This window comes from Tachysurus vachellii, chromosome 9 (assembly GCF_030014155.1).
Source record: "Tachysurus vachellii isolate PV-2020 chromosome 9, HZAU_Pvac_v1, whole genome shotgun sequence".
In the NCBI taxonomy this organism is placed as follows: Eukaryota; Metazoa; Chordata; class Actinopteri; order Siluriformes; family Bagridae; genus Tachysurus; species Tachysurus vachellii.
The window spans coordinates 11,028,565-11,048,888 of record NC_083468.1 but is presented as its reverse complement, the minus strand read 5'-3'; the positions used below and the strand labels follow the sequence as shown (position 1 = coordinate 11,048,888).

Below are 20,324 nucleotides of genomic sequence, written 5' to 3'. Positions count from 1 at the left end.
TGTGATTTTTTTAGGCTTTTTGTAAGTTTTGTAACTGGATATCTTCAATCCAAGTATACTAATGACTAGGATTACAATGGAGAAAATGATCATAAGTAGTGAAGATGTAATCTAATACTTGTCATCAGGAGCTTACAATATTTTAGGGCACAAAGCTGTATTTCTAGAAAAATGTACTATTTTCAAACTAAAAATCTTTCTAGAAATAAAGACTTAAACTAATATCTATTAAGTGAGCAAGACAATTTTACGCTTGTCATGAGTAAATAGGTACCTACAAATATGATTAATAATCTAAAATAATTATTAATTATGCCAATATTTAAGATGTTTTTTTTGCTAACTCAGGCACACATTTTCTGCAATGTATTCTGCCATCCCTCCTAGCTCTTGAAAAAATTTACCCAGAAAGTTGATATAATTGAAAAGCCTTTCTAACTAAATTAATCAAAAAAAAAAAGCTGTGTCCTTGTATGTATCATCCTGTCATTATCTATTTTGTATAATACTCTCTATAATTAATTTTTTTTTAAGTTAGTTATTATTATTAAGTTAGTAAGTATGCAGAGATATATACAAAGAGATGTACAGTGTTTCCTTAGGTCAATCTTGAGCCCCTGTTGAAGTCTACCACTGCTGCTCTGCACTCATTTCTTATTTCTTAAAGTACATTTTTTTAATTCTTATTATTTTTTACTAAAGTGTTCTGTATTTTGCCCTGCGATGGGTTGGCACTCCGTTCAGGGTGTATCCTGCCTTGATGCCCAATGACGCCTGAGATAGGCACAGGCTGCCCGCAGAATAGTTCGGATAAGCGGTAGAAAATGAATGAATGAATGTTCTGTATTTTCTTTCAACATCCACATGAAAGCAGGGAAAAATAATTAAGCATAAATTGCTCTACAAATATGGTGGACTTTGTATAAGTTTTAATAGGGTAGATTCATTCTGGTATGAGCAAAGGAAAAAAAATCACTTGAGAATAACTACTTGAATTTATAACCTGTCATGTGAGTCATAGATAATTTTAGATAAGCTGGCCTTGGCTACTTCGGTACTACAGACCGCAGACACTGTTGGAAGATTCTGGCTTCTTCTTATGAGAATGTTCTGGCTGTGTGGGGGAATTGCTTTTCTTTTTTTATGTCATGGAGCTGCTCTTGTTCCACCTTGTGACAGGTGAGTTTTTTTTTCCTCCAGTTCCATGGCTGCAAAATATGGTACTTTCTACTGCTTTGCAATTTCCAATTTGCCTAAAACATACATGGGTCTGTCTACCTTTCAATTTTGCACAGGATAAAAGGCATCTTTTTTCTTTTTTTTTTCTTTTTCCTCTAAAATAACGGACGAAAATAAGTTATGCACGTATTGAGCGTAAATTCATTTTTATTTTTGCTTAAGCATATTTTAAATCCTATAAATGTCCCTGGTTTGCATGGTTATGTATTAAACTTAATCAATACAGGCTCAATATATGTATATATATATACAGTATACATACCAGTCTCTGGAGAGTAATCAGAATGGTACAGTAAAGACACAGCGTCTCGTGAGCCACGGTTGATGAATTAATGGCCAGACTGGTGCGGGTTAACAGAGAGGCTAAAGTAACTCCTATAACCACTCAACTTTTGTGGTTTGCAGAAAAGCATCTTAGAATGCATAACATGTCAAACCTTGGTTTGGATGGGTTAGAATAGCAGAAGATGCATCAGGTTTTATTACTCTCAGCCAAGAACAGAAAGCTGAGGTTGCTTGGGAAAAACAGAACTTCTGCTGAGGCACAGAGATGATTGGGTCAGAACCTGATGTCCACCTCTCTTGTGTCAACAGTCCAGGCTGGTGGAGGTGGTGTAAAGTTGTAGATAATTTTTTTTCTCAAACAGCCATAACTTGAATGCCGTGCCACAGACTATTTTAGTATTGTTGCTGACTATATGCCTACATTCATGGCCACAATATAACCATATATACCCATCTTCTAATGGATACTTCCAGCATGAAAAGAGATTTGCAGAGGGGCATCAGGTTCCAGAACAGGAATCTGTGGCTATCATGGGCACAGACTCACCAAAACTGGTCACTTGAAGACTAAATATATATTTTTTTTCTCCCATTTTCCTAATGCACCCAGTTTGGGTGAACTCATGATTCCTGTGATCCTCTGTGGTTGTACATTGAAGTTCCTGTGATCAGGTTCATCAGAAGCATTTAAAAACAAACTAGTGAAAATGGCCTGGACAAAAAAGTATGGTACCCCTAGAAGGATTGAAAATTATTTGACAATAGGGACATGTTCAACTAAAATGTGCAATTAAAGTGTATAATAAGCATCACATGTGTCTTTAAACTTGTAATCAGTAAGTCTGATTATTAAAGGGTGAAAAGTTAGTGTTGTATGGTATCATGGTGTGCACCACACTGAACATGGAGCACAGAAAGCTAAGCAGAGAGCTGTCTCAGGAGATTTGAAGGTAAATTATAGACAAGTCACACATATTATTCAGAAGCTTAAGGTCCATGGGACTTCAGCCAGCCTCCCTGGAAGTGGCCACAACAGGAAAATTTATGACAAATTGAAGAGACAGATAATACGAAGAACAGCGCAGAACAACTTCCAAAGAGATTAGAGATGAACTCCAAGGTCAAGGTACATCAGTTTCATATTGCACAATCTGTCACTGTTTGAGCCAAAGTGGACTTCATGAAAGATTACAAAGGAGGTAAAAGATAACAGAGGAGGACTCCACTATTAAAAGCAAATCATATAAAAACGATACTGGCGTTCGCCAAAATGCATATTGACAAGCCACAAAGTTTCTGGGAAAATGTCCTTCGGACAGATGAGATAAAACTGGAGCTTTTTTGGCAAGTCACATCAGCTTGGTGTTCATAGATGAAAAAATGAAGCATGCAAAAAAGAATACTGTACCTACTGTGGAATATGGAGGAGGCTCAGTTATGTTCTTTGCTGCATCTGGCACAGGGTGTCTTAAATCTCTGCAGGTACAATGAAATCTCAAGACTATGAAGGCATTCTGGAGTGAAATGTGCTGCCCAGTGTCAGAAAACTTGGTCTCAGTTGCAGGTAATGGTCTCAGTCTTCCAAAAGGATATGGACCCTAAAAACACACAAGAATGACAAAACATTGGACTATTCTTGTGTTCTCTTATGAGCATTGATCTAAATCCTATTGATCATCTGTGGGAAGCGCTGAAACATGTAGCCTGGATAAGGCATCCTTCAAACCTGAGACAATTGGATCAGTTTGCTCCCAAGGAGTGTGCCAAAATACCTGTTGACAGTTGCAGAAGTTTCATTGAGAGTTGCAGAAATTGTTTGATTGCAGTGATTGCCTCAAAAGGTTGTGCAACAAAATATTAAGCTAAGGGTACCATCCTTTTTGTCCAGGCCACTTTCATTAGATTTAACCTCTGTTGAACCACAATTGAAAAGCTTGTGTGATTTTCATTAGTCAAGTTTCAGTAAATCTTTATTTATTATTACTTCTGTTGGTTTCAATTTATTTCAATGATCATTGTGGGTTTTTCATTCTTTAATGGAAGGGTACCAACAACTTTATCTATGTGTGTGTACATAAACAATATGGTGTGGATGTTTAACCCATTCAACAATGTATGTATTGATATTTTTTATGATCCTACCCTTGAATAACTTCTTAAATATCTGTGTTTTTTCATGTGATTCTGCTAGTGAGATCTACTGCACGGGAGAACTGTTAAGACAGGTACAGTTGGCCAAACTTTTTGATGACAACAAGGCCTTTGTGGATATGAAATTGATCGCAGCACCTGGTGAGAGCACTGCACTGCTTTACTATTTTGCCTTTGCTACTGCTTTGTTGTCTGCCTATCTCACTGTTGATTTTCACTCCATGTAGATATTGTTTTAGATGCCTTCTCCACCCTAATACAGAAGTTTCCAAATGGTACTGTTCCACCTTCAGATCTACAAGTGTTTGTTAATACATACTTTGAAAACAGTGGTAAAGAGTTTGAGACTTGGAGTCCTCCAGACTGGCATGACAGGTAAGATCTTACATTTAAGTACACTGGATATCATTTAACATATGTATTTTACTGCTATAGTATATATTTAATTGCAGGCCAAAATTGCTGTCCAAGATCTCTGACCCAAAACTTCGCAACTGGGCTGAGCAGTTGCACGGTTTGTGGAAATCACTTGGTAGAAAGGTCTGTTGTGTTAAAAGTGAATATCTGCATGATCATAATTATCTTTGGTGGATCTCAGTTTCTCTACTCTCTCACTCTATTATCTTAGGTCAGTAATGATGTGAGAGACAATCCTCAAATGTATTCTTTGATATACTGCCCAAATCCAGGCATTGTACCAGGTGGACGCTTCACTGAGTTTTACTACTGGTGAGGCAAGCATGAACACACATACATGCTCACACATGAACAACCTTAGTGATCATGTTTTATTTATTTATCTGACAGGGATTCATATTGGGTTATAAATGGTCTCATATTATCTGAGATGATGGAAACAGCCAGGGGAATGATTAAAAACTTCCTACACATGGTGGAGAGGTGAAATTTTTTTCAGATTTATTATATTACCCCAAAAACTCAACTCCGAGACATCAGATGAATAAAATGTAGTTTAACTGGCAATCTTACTGAATCACATTTATATACAACACAAACCACTAATGCAGGTATGGTTTTGTACCAAATGGTGGGCGAATCTACTATGAGCGGCGTAGCCAGCCACCCTTCCTACCTCTAATGGTGGAGAGTTACTATGAGGCCACTAAAGACATAGAGTTTCTCAGGTAAATGTCTTTTGCTGCTAATTTCTCCTACTGGTAATTTATATTTTTAGACACTGTTATTTTCCTCTTTTATCCTCATACAGTATGCTTTTTGATGTTTGGTTTACAGGATGGCTTTACCACTGTTGGAAAATGAGTACAGTTTTTGGATGCAAAACCGCTCTGTAGTTGTGGAAGTGAATGCTGTCAAGCATGTCATGAATCGTTATTATGTACAAGTTGGCCAGCCCAGGTAGGAGCTAAAGCTGCTCTAATAAAATAAAATAAAAATAAATAAATAAAAAATCACATAGGATACTGCTGATATTCTAATGTAGCAGATAATGCACTGCTTTTCCTCTCAGGCCAGAATCATATGCACAAGATGCAGAGCTGGCAGAGGGTTTACCTGCAGGTACATCTAATATCAAGCAGATACTGCTTATGCAATAGAATAATTTGTACATATGAATATAAATGATTAATACACTTATCATTAAATATATAGTTTTAATGCTTTTAGAAAGACTTTGAATTATGTTTGAGTGCTTGACTAATGCTATTTTTTTCTCAGAGGCTCAGGAGATGCTATGGGCCGAACTTAAAGCAGCAGCTGAGTCTGGTTGGGATTTTTCCTCACGCTGGTACATTAACAATTTTGGCCAAAAGAGTGGCTCATTTAGGGACACTAGGACTAACTCCATCGTGCCTGTCGAACTCAATGCTCTCATTTGCCGCAATGAGCGTGTATTGGCCACCTTCCATAGAATTCTGGGTGAGCAAGGAGTCATTGGCAAGCATTAGGAAATATTTTTACAGTCCAGCATCTTGTATTTCTTTCAAAAAATTTAAAGCACATGTAAATGTCTCAATGAAGCAATATTGCATTCACTATGGTTATTATGTTATATCAGCAAAGCTGTAATTCAGCTGCAGGGAGTCACAGCTGTGCTAATATTTGTGTGTATAAATATGTAAACAATGTACTATAAGAAATTAATTTAAAGCAACATTGTAGACATAATATAGCCATTTTGTTTAATTTTGCACAATGAATGGAAAAAGATCCCAAAGAAGCAACACACTTTTGTATAAAACACTATTAATAGAGGAAATCTACTACACTTTTTTACAACCTACTCATATGCTGAGGCCTAGAATATCTAATTACAAATTTAGTGTATGGATTTTTACCTTTTTACCATACTAGCATTTGACCTTATTTGTTTGTAATGTATCAGTGTTGATATATTGAGACTGTTTTTGTATGCCTTTGTTTTCTGCCTGCAGGTGATGAGGAAAAAGCACTTGTATATGACAGTGCAGTCTCTTCCAGGATGAAGGCTATAGAGAGTGTTTTATGGGATGCAAATCAGGGAGTGTGGTTTGATTATAATTTGTTGAGTAGCACCAGGAATCCAGCTTTCTATCCAACTAACCTAAGTCCTCTCTGGGCACAGTGTTATTCTCAGCTGGAGATGGGACAACAGGCACTACAGTATTTGAAAGTGAGTTTTTTTAAAGACTCTTTTTTCTATAGTAGTTATTCTGTGTTGCAGAGCATGTCATTATGAATGCAAGTATGCTCATTTTTCAGTTTTAAGTTGTATGATTCATTTGATGCTTATGATAATGCACAACTGGATTTTATAAAATAACAATATTTAAAATGATTGATTCTGAATCAAAGTGTTGCAGAGTATGATCAATATTACAAGTAAAACCTACTGTTTTCCTTTCCTGAATGCAAGACCAACATCATGTTAATAGATTGGTATTTCAGCTGGCAAAATTTATTTAAGCCTAACTAACTTGAGCAATAACAAACACTCACCAGATAATGGCCAACTTTAAACAGAATTGTTTCCCCCTCCTTTTCCTTTTCTGTTCTGTAGCTTACTTTGGTGGGGAAAGGGGAGAAAACTCTCCCCACTTCTCTCCTACTGTTCCCTCTTACCGGTTCTCTCTCTTTATATTCTTTTATTCTTGTATTTTTTTCTTTGATATTATTTGTTCCAGCCTCAGATTTCAGAGATTGTTTTTAAAAGTGAGATTGATTGATATGAGGTATTGTTGAAACAGCTAATGGAAATTATTGAAACGCAGAATTTAGACTAGGACAGTTGTTGTTGGTATTATTATTATTATTATTATTATTATTATTATTATTATTATTATTATTATTAAATTATGGGTAAGACAAGGGCAATTCTTTTATTTTTATTTTTTAACCAAAGGCATTTATCCAATACATTTATTTGTGTCATTTGTCAGGTGCTCTTATCCATAAAAACAAGCAGGTAAAATAAGCAGTAGTTTAAAGGTTTCAAAAAGAGGTAGGTCTTCACCTGTACAGTAATTTGAAGCCACTGACTCTGCTGTTCTAGGGCTTCTGAGGGAAGTTCATTTCACCACCTCAGTGCCAGAACAGAAAAGATTCTTAATATATACATCTTACCCTGAAAGATGGCGGGACCATTCGAGCAGTGCTAGTAGATTGGAAGGAGCGAGGTTTAGTGGGAGGTGTGACAAGAGCTTTGAGGTAAGAGGGTGCTGGTCCATTTTTGGCTTTGTAGGCAAGCATCAGCGTTTTGATTTTGATGCGTTCAGCTACCGGAAACCAGTGGACGATCATTTGCAGAGGACAAATTGTGTGCATAGGTAGACCTGCCAGAGTTGTAGTAGTCCATCTCGAAATTCCAAGAGTCTAAAGAAGCGTGTGACCAGCCTATGTGGATAAACATGGCTGAATCCTTTTCATGTTTTACAGAAGGAACCTACATGAGCATGGCATATTAGCAGCATGTGAGGAAGAGAACATTTGATTTGTCAATAGTTTCCCCAACATTATGAACAGTGGCCAAAGGGGAGATAAGATTTTGTGTATTGATATTGCAACCTGGGATGACCAGCCATGGTATTCAATTCAATTCAATTCAAGTTTATTTGTATAGCGCTTTTTACAATGGACATTGTCACAAAGCAGCTTTACAGAACATAAACATAGAACAAAAGATAAACATAAGGAGAAGTATAAGGAATTAGTATAATAAAAATTCTAGATATATACAGATCACAGTGTGTATGTATGCATGTATGAATGTATGTATGTGTGTATATGTATTTGTCCCCAATGAGCAAGTCTGAGGAGGCTCAGCCAACAGTGGCAAGGAAAAACTCCCTTAGATTGGTAAAGGAAGAAACCTTGAGAGGAACCAGACTCAAGGGGAACCCATCCTCATCTGGGTGACACTAGATGGTGTGGTTACAAATATACAAGTATCACAGAGTCAAACTGGAGCCGGTAGATCTGTAGATGTCTCAGTGTTCTCACAGAGTCCGCCTTGTCTCAGTGGAGGTCCAAAAATGTCATCGCACGAAAGACGATCATAGCATGGGTGTCTCAGCATGGGTAGAAAGAAGAGAAGAGCAGTGCAGAGGGATTAACATATCTGCTGTTCATAAGAATGTGCAAGTCTAGTGTACTAGTGTACAATATTATGGGATGTATTATGTGTATGCCTGACTAAAGAGATGAGTTTTTAATCTACATTTAAACTGTGAAAGTGTGTCTGAGCCCCGAACACTATCAGGAAGACTATTCCAGAGTTTGGGAGCTAAATAAGAAAACGCTCTTCCGCCTTTAGTAGACTTAGATATTCTGGGAACTACCAGAAGTCCCGAGTTTTGTGATCTCAGAGAGTGTGAAGGATTGTAACGTGTTAGAAGACTAGTTAGATACATGGGAGCTAAACCATTAAGAGCCTTGTACGTAAGTAGCAGCAGTTTGTAATCAATTCTAAACTTAACAGGTAGCCAGTGTAGAGATGATAAAATTGGGGTTATATGGTCATACTTTCTTGTCCTAGTGAGAACTCTGGCAGCTGCATTTTGGACTAACTGCAGCCTATTTATTAAAGATGCAGGACAACCACCTAGTAATGCATTACAATAGTCCAGTCTAGAGGTCATGAAAGCATGACCTAGCTTCTCAGCATCAGATACAGACAGGATGTTTCTCAGCTTGGCAATATTTCTAAGGTGAAAGAAGGCAGTTTTTGTGGTTTGGGCGATATGATTTTCAAAAGACAAGTTGCTGTCTAATATAACACCCAGGTCTTTCACTGTCGAGCTACTAGTAACAGTACATCCCTCTAATTGGAAGTTAAGTTGTGAGAGTTTCTGTGTACTGGTTTTTGGGCCTATGAGTAGTATTTCAGTCTTATCAGAGTTTAACAACAGGAAGTTACAGCTCATCCAGTCTTTTATCTCTCTAAGGCATTGAGCTAATTTGGACAATTTAGTTATTTCATCTGGTTTTGATGAGATGTATAACTGTGTGTCGTCAGCATAGCAATGGAAGCTAATCCCGTGTCTTCTGATAATGTTCCCTAATGGAAGCATGTATATCGAGAAAAGCAGAGGTCCTAGAACTGATCCTTGAGGGACCCCATGGTTAACTGGTAATAAACTGGAGGATTCACCATTTAATTCTACAAAGTGGTATCGATCAGACAGGTAGGATCTAAACCAACTTAAAGCTTGTCCATGAATACCTGTGTAATTTTGTAAGCGATCTAGGAGAATGTTGTGATCTATAGTGTCGAATGCAGCACTAAGGTCAAGTAGAACTAATAGTGACATACAGTCTTTGTCCGAAGCTAAGAACAAGTCGTTTGTAACTTTAACAAGAGCAGTTTCTGTGCTATGATGGGGCCTGAAACCTGACTGAAACTCTTCGAGGATATTGTTCTCCTGTAAGAAGGAGCTCAGTTGAGTAGATACAACCTTTTCTAGTATTTTAGACATAAACGGAAGGTGTGAAATCGGTCTGTAGTTTGAAAGTCCATTTGGATCTAAATTAGGTTTCTTAATGAGTGGCCTAATAACTGCCAACTTGAAGGATTTAGGGACGTAACCTAAAGCTAACGAGGAGTTAATGATATTAAGGAGAGGCTCACCGGCTTTATATAACACTTCTTTCAGTAGTTTGGTTGGAATGGGGTCTAGTGAACAAGTTGTTGATTTAGCTGTTGTCATAAGTTTCACTAACTCTTCCTGACCTGTGCTTGTAAAGCAATGTAGTTGTGTGTTTAGAACCTTAGGTGAGACTGGGATGCTAGTTGCTCTCATATGTTGAGCGTCATCTATTTTATTCCTGATACTTTCGATTTTATCAGTGAAGAATCTCATAAAATCCTCACTACTGAACTGTGATGGTATAGTGTGTTCAGATTTTTGGTTTTTTGTTAATTTAGCCACTGTGCTAAATAAAAACCTGGGATTGTTCTGGTTATTTTCTATGAGTTTGCTCAGGTGCTCGACCCTGGCAGCTTTTAGAGCCTGTCTATAGTTGGACATACTGTCCTTATACGCAATTCTAAAAACCTCTAATTTAGTTTTTCTCCACTTTCGCTCAAGGTTACGGGTCTCTCTCTTGAGGGTGTGGGTATGACTATTATACCATGGTGCGAGCGTTTTATCTCTAACCTTCTGTAATCTGATTGGGGCAACAGTGTTTAATGTGCTAGTGAATATAGCACCTATGCTGTTAGTGATTTCATCTAGATCGTCTGTGTTTAAGGGTACAGTAAGAAGTCCAGACAGATCAGGCAGGTTATTTGTGAATCTGTCTTTAGTGGTCGGAATAATAGTTCTACCGAGTCGATAACGTGGTGAAACGCAGTTAGCCTGTTCTACAGGTAGTGTGTACATTATGAGATAATGGTCTGTGATATCATCACTTTGAGGAGTGATTTCTATATCAGTGACATCTATTCTGTGTGATATAATTAAATCTAATGTATGATTACGACGGTGAGTTGCTCTAGTGATGTTTTGTTTAAGGCCAAGTGAGTTTAGTAAGTCCATGAATGCGAGTCCTAGCGCATCATTTGTGTCGTCAACATGAATGTTAAAATCTCCTACAATTAATGCTTTATCGAAGTTAATCAATAGGTCAGAAAGGAAATCTGTGAATTCTCTAAGAAAATCGGTGTAGGGCCCTGGGGGTCTATACACGGTCGCTAGCGCAAGAGACATCAGGGATTTTTTCGTGTGCGTGTGCGATAGTGTAACAATAAGGACAAGCACTTCAAAAGACTTAAATCTATACTGTGTTCTCTGGGTAACAGTAAGGCAATCATTAAAGATAGTGGCGACACCACCTCCACGACCAGTCTGACGAGGCTCGTGCTTATAGATATAACCTGATGGTGTAGACTCATTTAGACCGATATAGTCATTTGGTTTAATCCAGGTTTCGGTGAGGCAGAATGCAGTAAGGCTATTGTCTGAGATTATTTCATTTACGATAAGTGCTTTGGGTGTAAGTGATCTAATGTTCAGAAGTCCAAATTTTAGGAACTGTTTTTGTTTGTTTCTTTGGCATTTTTCTGGTCTAATTACAGTGAGATTATTTCGAGAACGTCTTACATAATTACTTTTTAATCTCACTGCTCGGGGAACAGACACAGTTTCTATGGGGAGAGGTATGTGTGCATTTGTATCGATGTGTTTAGGTGAAGGATGGCTATTGAAATTTAAATTTAAGGCGTAGTTTACCAGTCAGAAGGTGTGCAGCGCCCTGGAGATGTGGTCCGACAGGATCTCCGCTCCAACTCTGCTGGGGTGCAGGCCGTCAGCGCCGAACAGCCTAGGACGCTCCCAGAAAACATTCCAATTATCAATAAGGAGTAGATTCTGAGCCTGACACCATGACTGAAGCCATTCATTAAAAGCAAAAAGTCTACTGAACCTTTCAATTCCTCGCTGGTACGTTGGAAGTGGTCCGGAAACGATGATCCTCGCCGTGGGCGCTGTGCTGGTATCTGAGGGATGGAAGAATACAAGAGTGTCATCAGCATAGCACTGGTAAGAGAACCCATGTGAGGATATAAGCAGATGCCACTCCCGTCCGTGTTACTTGATATGTGCAACCTTCCAGGCAGGAAGCAAAGCATTCCCATTCTGATAAACAAAGTACAAGTATCCTAAGGGTGGGCAATAGAGTCTTGATTGTATCAAATGCTGCCGAAAGGTCGAGAACGATGAGGACAGATGGTCAGCTTGGTGATGTCTGATGGATCCAGAACAGTTTTTTTAATGATTGGAATAATGCTTGCTCTACTGAAGTCATTGGTACATGACCAGATGCTATGGATCCATTGATGATTGTGGTGATGAAGGGCAGGAGGTCTTGCAAGATGGTCTGGAGCATAGGGGAAAGTGGGAAGGTGGTAGGATTGCAGGACTGGATGACTTGTAGAATCTCTTCTGTTGCTACGGTTGAAAAATGTGAAAATGAAGGAGTAGGGGTACCTACTCCTAATCAAATCGCCTCATTATAAAAGGTGGCAAAGTCTTTAGCAGTCAGAGAGAACGAAGCAGGTGGAGCTGAGGAAGTTGGTAGTTTTCTAGAGCAGTTAGTGTAGCAGTGTTCTGTGCGGATATTGAGGTCTCAGTTAATGCTAGAATATGGAAGGAGTAGTGGGAATTTAAAGCTGAGATAAAATTCCAAAGCCCACCTACCACCACTGTTTGAGACTGAGAAAACAGAGGAGGATAGATAATAGCACTGTGGATAATATCACCTGTATAAGTGGTGACTACAGAGATGGGTTTGAGGCACATGTCTGCAGTCTAACCTAAGTGAGATTAAAATATAATTTAGGAACACAACAGTACTAGTTTAGACTTATTTAGAATGTGTTACAGGAATTAGCAAAGTTACTTACAAACCATAGTAACCTTCAATAACCTCAAGGGAACCTTTAAAATAAATTAGTAAGCCTTGCCCACGTTTCACACCTTAAGGGAGTCTTCTCTTGATTAATCACCTGGGAGGATTAATACGTATATACCAACACTATAGGATCAGCAAAGCTATACAAGAGAACAAAATTCACAAAACACTAAAACCAATGAATGGTTTGTGTAGTTTAAATAGCATTGTGTAGTTTAAATACATGCTTGCATTTGGGATTCGCTGTATTATGTATCAAATATGTAAATTGTTACTAGAGCTGTTTTGACATTTAGATGATTCTGACTGTGCTATGTGTTTTCTTGCTTGTGGGGTTTGAATGGGGACAAAACATAACTAAACACATTTCATGTGATTTTTAATCTGTAATCCAGTAACTCTATTGAGTGATTTCGATTGATTGGTTCTGTCTGTATCTCTCTCTGTATAGGGAAGTGGTGGTCTGGACTACCCCAATGGTGTTCCCACCTCTCTGAGTCAGAGTGGGCAGCAATGGGATATGCCTAACGCCTGGCCTCCACTCCAGCACATGCTCATAGAGGGTAGGGAAATATAAAGGATCAGACTCAGATCTGCCTAAATAAACAAAATAATAGTAATAGTAACAGTATCATAAGAGAGAGTATGATTTAATATCCCTGCAAATCTAATTCACTGTGGCAAATGAGAAAAGTATTCCTAATTCTGCAACCTAACATTTCAGCTAGTTTTTTTTGTCACTAGTCAAATAAATCTGCATGGTGGAAAAGGATGCACAGCACACAAATTTTCCTTTTTATGTGTGTGAGGGAGAGTGAGAAAGAGAGGGATGTGCTTGTGTCAAGAGTTCATACAGACAAGGGTTCAAACTGAGCTTGTGAATATGTATGATATTGTATGCTGTGGCTGTGGCTTTTGGCTAGGAGTAGGAAATTTCTAATGTCTAACTGGTGCTGAATAAGGGCCAATTCATGAAGCAATTCCCTTAATTGAAAGTTAATGCAAATACTAATGCTTAATTCAATCACAAGACTGCCCAGTTGCCTAGGGTCAGTGGTTTGATCCTGATTTCAGGTAACTCTAAATTCAAATTCAGTTTATTTGTATAGCACTTTTAACCATTCACATTGTCTCAAAGCAGCTTTACAGAAGTATAGAAAGAGAAAAAAAAATATATATATAATAATAATAATAATAATAATAATAATAATAAGAAGAAGAAGAAGAAGAAGAAGAAGAAGAAGAAGAAGAAGAAGAAAAATAAATAAATGAATACATACATTTAAAAATATTAATTAAAAAATTTAAATACTATATATATCTATCCCTACCCCTACTGAGCAAGCCAGAGTCAATGGTGGCAAGGAAAAACTACCTGAGATGATATGAGGAAGAAACCTTGAGAGGAACCAGGCTCAGAATGGAACCCATCTTCATTTGGGACAGGAAATTATGCAAATATAAAGAATGTGATTTCTACAACAGTTTATAATAGTGCGACCGAGACCTCTGGAGAAACCAATGGGTCAGCACAAACTCTGAGTTCACCGTGGACCCAAAACTATTTCCTTCCTGTCAAAGTCTTCAAATGATTGCTGATAAAGGCCAGTCCATACAGCTGACTGACGCAAAGAAGGCATGACAGTCTCCGTGCAGCCCCATCCACAACAATCCCATGAGATACTCTGTGAATATGCAGATCAATCCCTGGCAGGGTGACCACCGGTCAACGAGACTCCAACCAGGGTAAAACGTCAGGATTGACGAAGTAGCTCCGTAAGAAGAGACAATCATACTAGGAACTCGGAACACTGGGAGCTCGAGAGTGGCAATATAGCTCGACACACAGGCAAGATTAGCTATGACCGCATAATTTAGGTGACACAAACATGAGGGCTTCCTGGGAGGTAAGCATCACACCCAGGGCTTCCTGGGATGCAAGCATCCAGACATCCCTATTCACCAAACACTCTATACCCATGAACCTTCCAGATCTGCTTCTTTACCTCAGAAAAGCACTGAGACTGTGTCTGAGTCCCGAACACTAATTGGAAGGCTGTTTCATAACTGTGGGGCTCTGTAAGAAAAATCTCTCCCCCCTGCTGTAGCTTTTTGTACTTGAGGTACTACCAAATAGTCTGCACCTTTTGATTGAAGTAGGCATGATTGATTATAAATAACCAAAAGATCACTGAGGTACAAAATAATTTACACCAAATGAGATGTTATGCAGAGGCACTGTTTCCAATATGCTACCATGTTGATGTGGCTTTTTTCACCAGCACCAACTAATGCAAGCACAAAGCACAATTTCATTCATTTTCATCCATATGTATGATTTCTTAGTAGAAACATTATAAAATGCAGTATATTTTATATTGTGTTGTGTATGTCTGTAATCGAAGCAATACATGCAAGGCTGCAAGAAAATTCAAAAAACAATCAAATACTGAAACTATGCTGCTAGACTAGAACGTCTGCAGGTTAGTGGTGCTAAAACAAACTGCCAGTAATGAGCACCCACATATTGCTCAGAGCTGTAGCAGTCAAATTAGTAGTCTAAAACACACAACTATACACACACTTTTATAGCTTAATATTCTATCATTGTAAATCAATTGTAATTCTAAAGATATGTTTAGTTATGTGAATTAATTTCAGAAATGTTAAATATTAATTGCTTTATTAACAATGAAGCAGACAACTAATTTTGTTATAATAATATGGAAGTGCAGTGCAACAAATTATTTAATAGTACAACAGTTGAATGCAAATAGAGTAGTTGACAAAAATGTAGTAGGCCATAATGTCAGATTGAGTATATGCATGCATGTAACGTGATATTTAAAATCTCCATCTTCTATTGACTTTCTCAGGTCTATCGCAGCTTGACTTGATAGAAGCCAAAGAGCTTGCCTCTGATTTGGCTCAACGGTGGATTCAAACAAATTGGCTGGCTTATGTTAAATACGATGCTATGTTTGAAAAGGTGCATTTCATGTTGTTTTTCCTATGAATATTTCTCTGATATGAAGAATAAACAGATTACATGGGCATTGATCAGAGCCATACTGGGGTTAAAGTTTAACCTTTGAATTAAACAAATGTGTTGAAACTCTGCAATGTGAGCTCATGTAAATGTGCCTCTTGCAGTATGATGTCAACGGAGATGGCAAACCTGGAGGAGGTGGTGAATATGAAGTTCAGGTACTAATTCAGTAATCCAGTTACATATACACATTTCTTCTTCTCTTTCTATGTTCGTGATATAATCCGTTAAGGAATTATTGGAAGTATGCTTTTTAGATTAATGAGATTTTGAATCCCTTTAACAAATTAAACCCTATATTAAATTATACTAACATTAAGTATAAGCAAAGTTTTGTTGAAATCCAGGTAAGTGAATGCAAAATGGTTAAAAAAAAAAAAAAAAAAAAAAGAACTATTTGATTACAAATATATTATTACAAATAAAAAAATATTTTAAATGATTAAATAATTTAAATGTTATAATAGACACCAGAGCATTAAACACCAGAGCATCTAGTACATTGCTTTCAAACTTCCAAATTGCTTTTTATTTTGCTTGTGATTTATACATATTAAAGCTTGAACAGTTATACCTGAGTCATGTTCTTACTTGATTTTGTAGCTGGGGTTTGGATGGACCAATGGTGTTGCACTACAGCTGCTGGACAAATATGGGAATAGGCTGAGCTCTGGTGGAAGTGTACTAGGTTCTGGCCTTTTGATTGGACTAATTTACCCACTTGTAAATACCATATTTTGCTATGTATGATTCTAAGCATTATATTTGGAAAAAGGGCATCTTGAATATTACAAATTTAGAATTCCATTTAAGTCAGTATGCTCGCTTGTTCAGGTTGTCTGGAAAAATAAATTGCAATAACTCTACTGTGTTAAAACTGTGTAGGGAAGTAATCATCTTACAGTTATCATGATCCTATAATCAAAACAAATGAAAATCGCTGGATTCTAGTACTATTAATTTGTATGCCTCAACAATGTGAATTAATCTGCCACCATTATATACACTCACACACACACATAATATATATATATATATATATATATTATTTGTGATAGATGTTGTGGATAAATTGAAAAAATTGGTTTTGTTTAACCCAAAAACCATTTACACACTATGCATGATATTGATAATTTTGGTTTCTTTAGTTATTCAACTTTGACTTCTTTGCCTTTGCATGTGTAATGACCTTATTGGGCTGATTTTCAATTACATGATAAGATAAGTTTAATTAGTTTATTAGGAGTAAGGGTTTATTAATATACCACTGTGTCAGCACCTTTGGTAGGAATGGTGCTTTATGTGTAAGCCGGAGATGTCACAGTTTTGACTAGCTTATGTGCACACAATGGCAAACAGATTTTTTTCATGCACAGTGCTGCCTTATGAACATTTATGGTAGGTGAGGACTATGAGTTATAGCTTAGTCTATTTAAAATCTCCAGATATTGTTTATAGTGCCAGGGGCTTATGCCTAGTGATTCACATGATATTGATAAAACTTTCCACATGCCTGAATACAGCACCACAGTAGAGCACATGCACTTACAAGATTGTACACTTAACTGCATGAAACTGCAGGTATTCTGCATAAATTATCATCCAATCAAGCAGCAGCAGATTTAAAACAAAATATATGCAGATACACGTCAACATATTTCATTTTCACAACTGAATAAAAAAAAGTGTGATCTCTGACTTTGATTGTGGCATATTTGTTAGTTGGACTAAGTCTAAGTCAAGTTAATCTGTTAATCAAGTTAAATTAAGTAAATCTGCGCCATAATGGCCTCCAATTTTTTGACCTGATGTTGTCTTCTGTATTTATAATTGTTCCATTTCAATGTTTGTTGTGTGTTCTAAGATTGTGTGTAGTGAGCTTTTTTTGCTTTTTTTTAGTGCTTACGAGTTATAATAAACTCCTGAGTCTAGTAATACTTCTTTGATCTTTCCCATCAATAAGGTGTTTCAGCCTGCACACAAGATGTTTTTTTGTTTTTCACACCATTCTCTATAAAACCTAGAGAATATGATGTGTAAAATTAGACTTCAAAACTCAATGCAACTCATCTAGAACCATCATCAACAATCATATACTGTACCTGTTAAAGACAGAGGACATTTTTCCTAATGTTTTATGTAAACTGTTGAAAATTATCTTAAGTAAAGCAACTTTATCATAATAATCTATAATAATGATCTTTAATAGACATAGCATGAATAATTATCTTTAGCAATAGCAATCAGAAGTAATAGATATGCTTAGAGGTTATTAGAAATAAGCACATTTGAATTATATGTCAAAAGTTTAAGTAGTTTATTATAACCAGAAGATAAAGGCTATTATTTAAAATAAGTGATCAGGCACTCTGGGTGAGGAAACACTTTTGCATTCTCAAAGTTGAAGGCTCAGGATAAGAAGGTTGTTGAACTGAGGGCTCAGGATAAACAAGTGAAGTGGGAGAATAATGGGAGTAGGAGTGAGGTACTGTAGCTCAGGTAAAGCAGGAGACTCCAGCTCAGGGCAGCATGGGCCCACATGTGGGCAGCCATCAGTTTGGGAACTTTTTAGCATGCAGATGGGTTTGGGTGGATTCATTGTGAGTGAAAGGATTCTTGAAAAGGTGTGATGGCGTGAAGGGACAATCAGGTACTTCAATGTCACTGAACTTATCCCAAATCTTGGTGAGCTCAACTGCCATGTAAGTGAGTTATTACCAATTGCTCAGGACTGACAGCACTGCTATTGGTGGAGCCAAGAGTGGTGCAATGCAAAAGTGTATTAGCATCCTCTGCAGGATCAAAATAAAAAGAACCCAGTGAAAAAAATTTTAACAGTAAAGCGAATAAAGAGAAGGAGATAAATATGTACATGAAAAAGTGGCATGACTGGACAAAAGGTGACTTGCAGCGGCCCGATGGAGAAACATTTAAGGAGAAAAGGTGTAAAAAAAAATGAATGAATTTCAGAATTGAGTGCTGAGGAGAAATTGAAGAAAACAATTAGAAGATGAAGAAAAATGGGAAATTGTAGACTGGTTTGAGCAGGAAGGAAGGAAGTTTTTAGTGAAGATTTTAGGTGGACAGTTCAGGGGACAGGGGAGAGACAGAGGGTGACCCCTCTCCTCCAAGGAGTGACCATGAATCAGAGACAGACCATCCAGAGAAAAGGGGAGAATCGTCAGAGCTCTGGATCAATGGAAAAAATGTGGTGGGAGGGGTCTGAGAGCCTTGGAATGGTACAGTGCTTTGGGGCACTGTCAGAGAAGGACAGCCCACAGCCTTATGAGGAGGAAGACAGAGGAGTGTGGGTGAAGCTTCAGGGGGAAAGTGAGAATGAATGCAATAGAGGGCAAGAATATGTGGCCAAGTGCTAAAAGGTAGGAGGTGAACCGAGAAGCACCAGAGTGCAGTCACCAAGCTGTGGAGTACCTGCAAGAAATTAGGTAACGAGCAAGCCAATTGGAATTTCGAAGGTACAAAAAGTGGAGTCAGAACAGAAAGCTGCAACCCAATGCCTGAGTAGGCTGAAGGACAAATAAGGAGAGAGGACTGCTCTGATATATCACTGCCTTAATGTTACCCACAAAATGATAACATTAAGCTGGATATTGTTTTATTTATTTTTTTTTGTTTATTCCTCTTGTGCAGAACTCACAATGCACACATACGTTGTTGCTGTAGTTTAATTTTCAGAATTTGTTGGGTTTTGTGACACATTTATATGTGTGTGTGTGCGTGTGTGCGGTCAAACACGCTGGGGAATATATACAGTAGTTTTGTTATTATTTTTTTTTAAACTGGAAATTTATACATGTTCTAACGAAGTTTAACTAAACAACATTGCTTTTCTCTCAGTGTCCTTTTTTTTCTCTCTCTAACCTTTTTTTTTTTCTAAGCAATCCCATGAGCGCACCGTACTAGCGTCCTTAAAGGGGCAGCACCCAACATCCCGGCCCCAATGACCCAAACAGGTCATTCAAACAAAGTAAGGGTGATGTCTCCATTAAGCTATTTCAACTGAGAAGAGTCAACTAAGAAGACTGGCTTCCAGGAGGCAGATTTTGTCAGCCGGACGGTTGAAGACACCTGCCTGTGTTTTCACTTCCACAGTACGCACAAGTCCATCTGCACCTGGATATACTTGAGTAATCAGACCTAATGGCCAGTGATTGCGTGGTGTGTTTTCATGCAGAATAAGCACAAGATCTCCTATTTGAAGATTCCGCTTTGGTTGTAACCATTTTTGCCGCTGCTGCAATGCAGGTAAATATTCCTTGAGCCATCTGCACCAGAAGACATCTGCCAGATATTGCACCTGGCGCCATCTACGTCTGTAGAGGTCTTGTTTTATGAAGGCTCCTGGAGGTAGAATTGGACCAGAACGGAGTAACAACAGATGGTTTGTTGTGAGTGGTAGAGGATCTGTTGGGTCGTCTGAGAGTTTAGTGATTGGTCTACCATTGACAATAGACTCAACACAGCAAAACAGTGTTGTCAACCCCTCATCATCTGGTGCCTGCTGCGCTAGGACAATGCTTAGAATGGAACGGACGGTGCGAATTTGTCGCTCCCAAACACCACCCATGTGGGAGGCGGCAGGCGGACTAAAGATCCATTTTACATTGTTCTGTAGCAAATAATCAGAAATCCTTTGTTGATTCCATTCACTAATGGCTTTCCGCAACTCTCGTAATCCACCGACAAAATTAGTCCCGTTATCCGAGCGTAT

The 20,324-nt window shown here is 37.9% G+C and overlaps 1 protein-coding gene across 1 annotated transcript; it reads left to right on the top strand.

Moving 5' to 3' along the window:
• Positions 1 to 890: 890 nt before the first annotated feature.
• Positions 891 to 17,529, top strand: treh (trehalase (brush-border membrane glycoprotein)). Its single transcript, XM_060877649.1, has 15 exons — positions 891 to 1,179; positions 3,716 to 3,816; positions 3,903 to 4,050; positions 4,128 to 4,215; positions 4,304 to 4,404; positions 4,483 to 4,575; positions 4,704 to 4,820; positions 4,930 to 5,052; positions 5,165 to 5,214; positions 5,374 to 5,574; positions 6,090 to 6,307; positions 12,995 to 13,106; positions 15,420 to 15,532; positions 15,697 to 15,750; positions 16,196 to 17,529. The coding sequence occupies exons 1-15, from the start codon at positions 1,100 to 1,102 to the stop codon at positions 16,340 to 16,342; spliced, it is 1,746 nt and encodes a 581-aa protein (XP_060733632.1). The 5' UTR covers positions 891 to 1,099; the 3' UTR covers positions 16,343 to 17,529.
• Positions 17,530 to 20,324: the final 2,795 nt, after the last annotated feature.

Bases quoted from the DNA above. Each gene is read 5' to 3' on its own strand.
- treh (XM_060877649.1), top strand. From the start codon at position 1,100: ATGAGAATGTTCTGGCTGTGTGGGGGAATTGCTTTTCTTTTTTTATGT. The intron at 4,405-4,482 runs GTGAGGCAAGCA...TTTATCTGACAG, and splicing joins TTCACTGAGTTTTACTACTG to GGATTCATATTGGGTTATAA. The intron at 13,107-15,419 runs GTAGGGAAATAT...TGACTTTCTCAG, and splicing joins CCAGCACATGCTCATAGAGG to GTCTATCGCAGCTTGACTTG.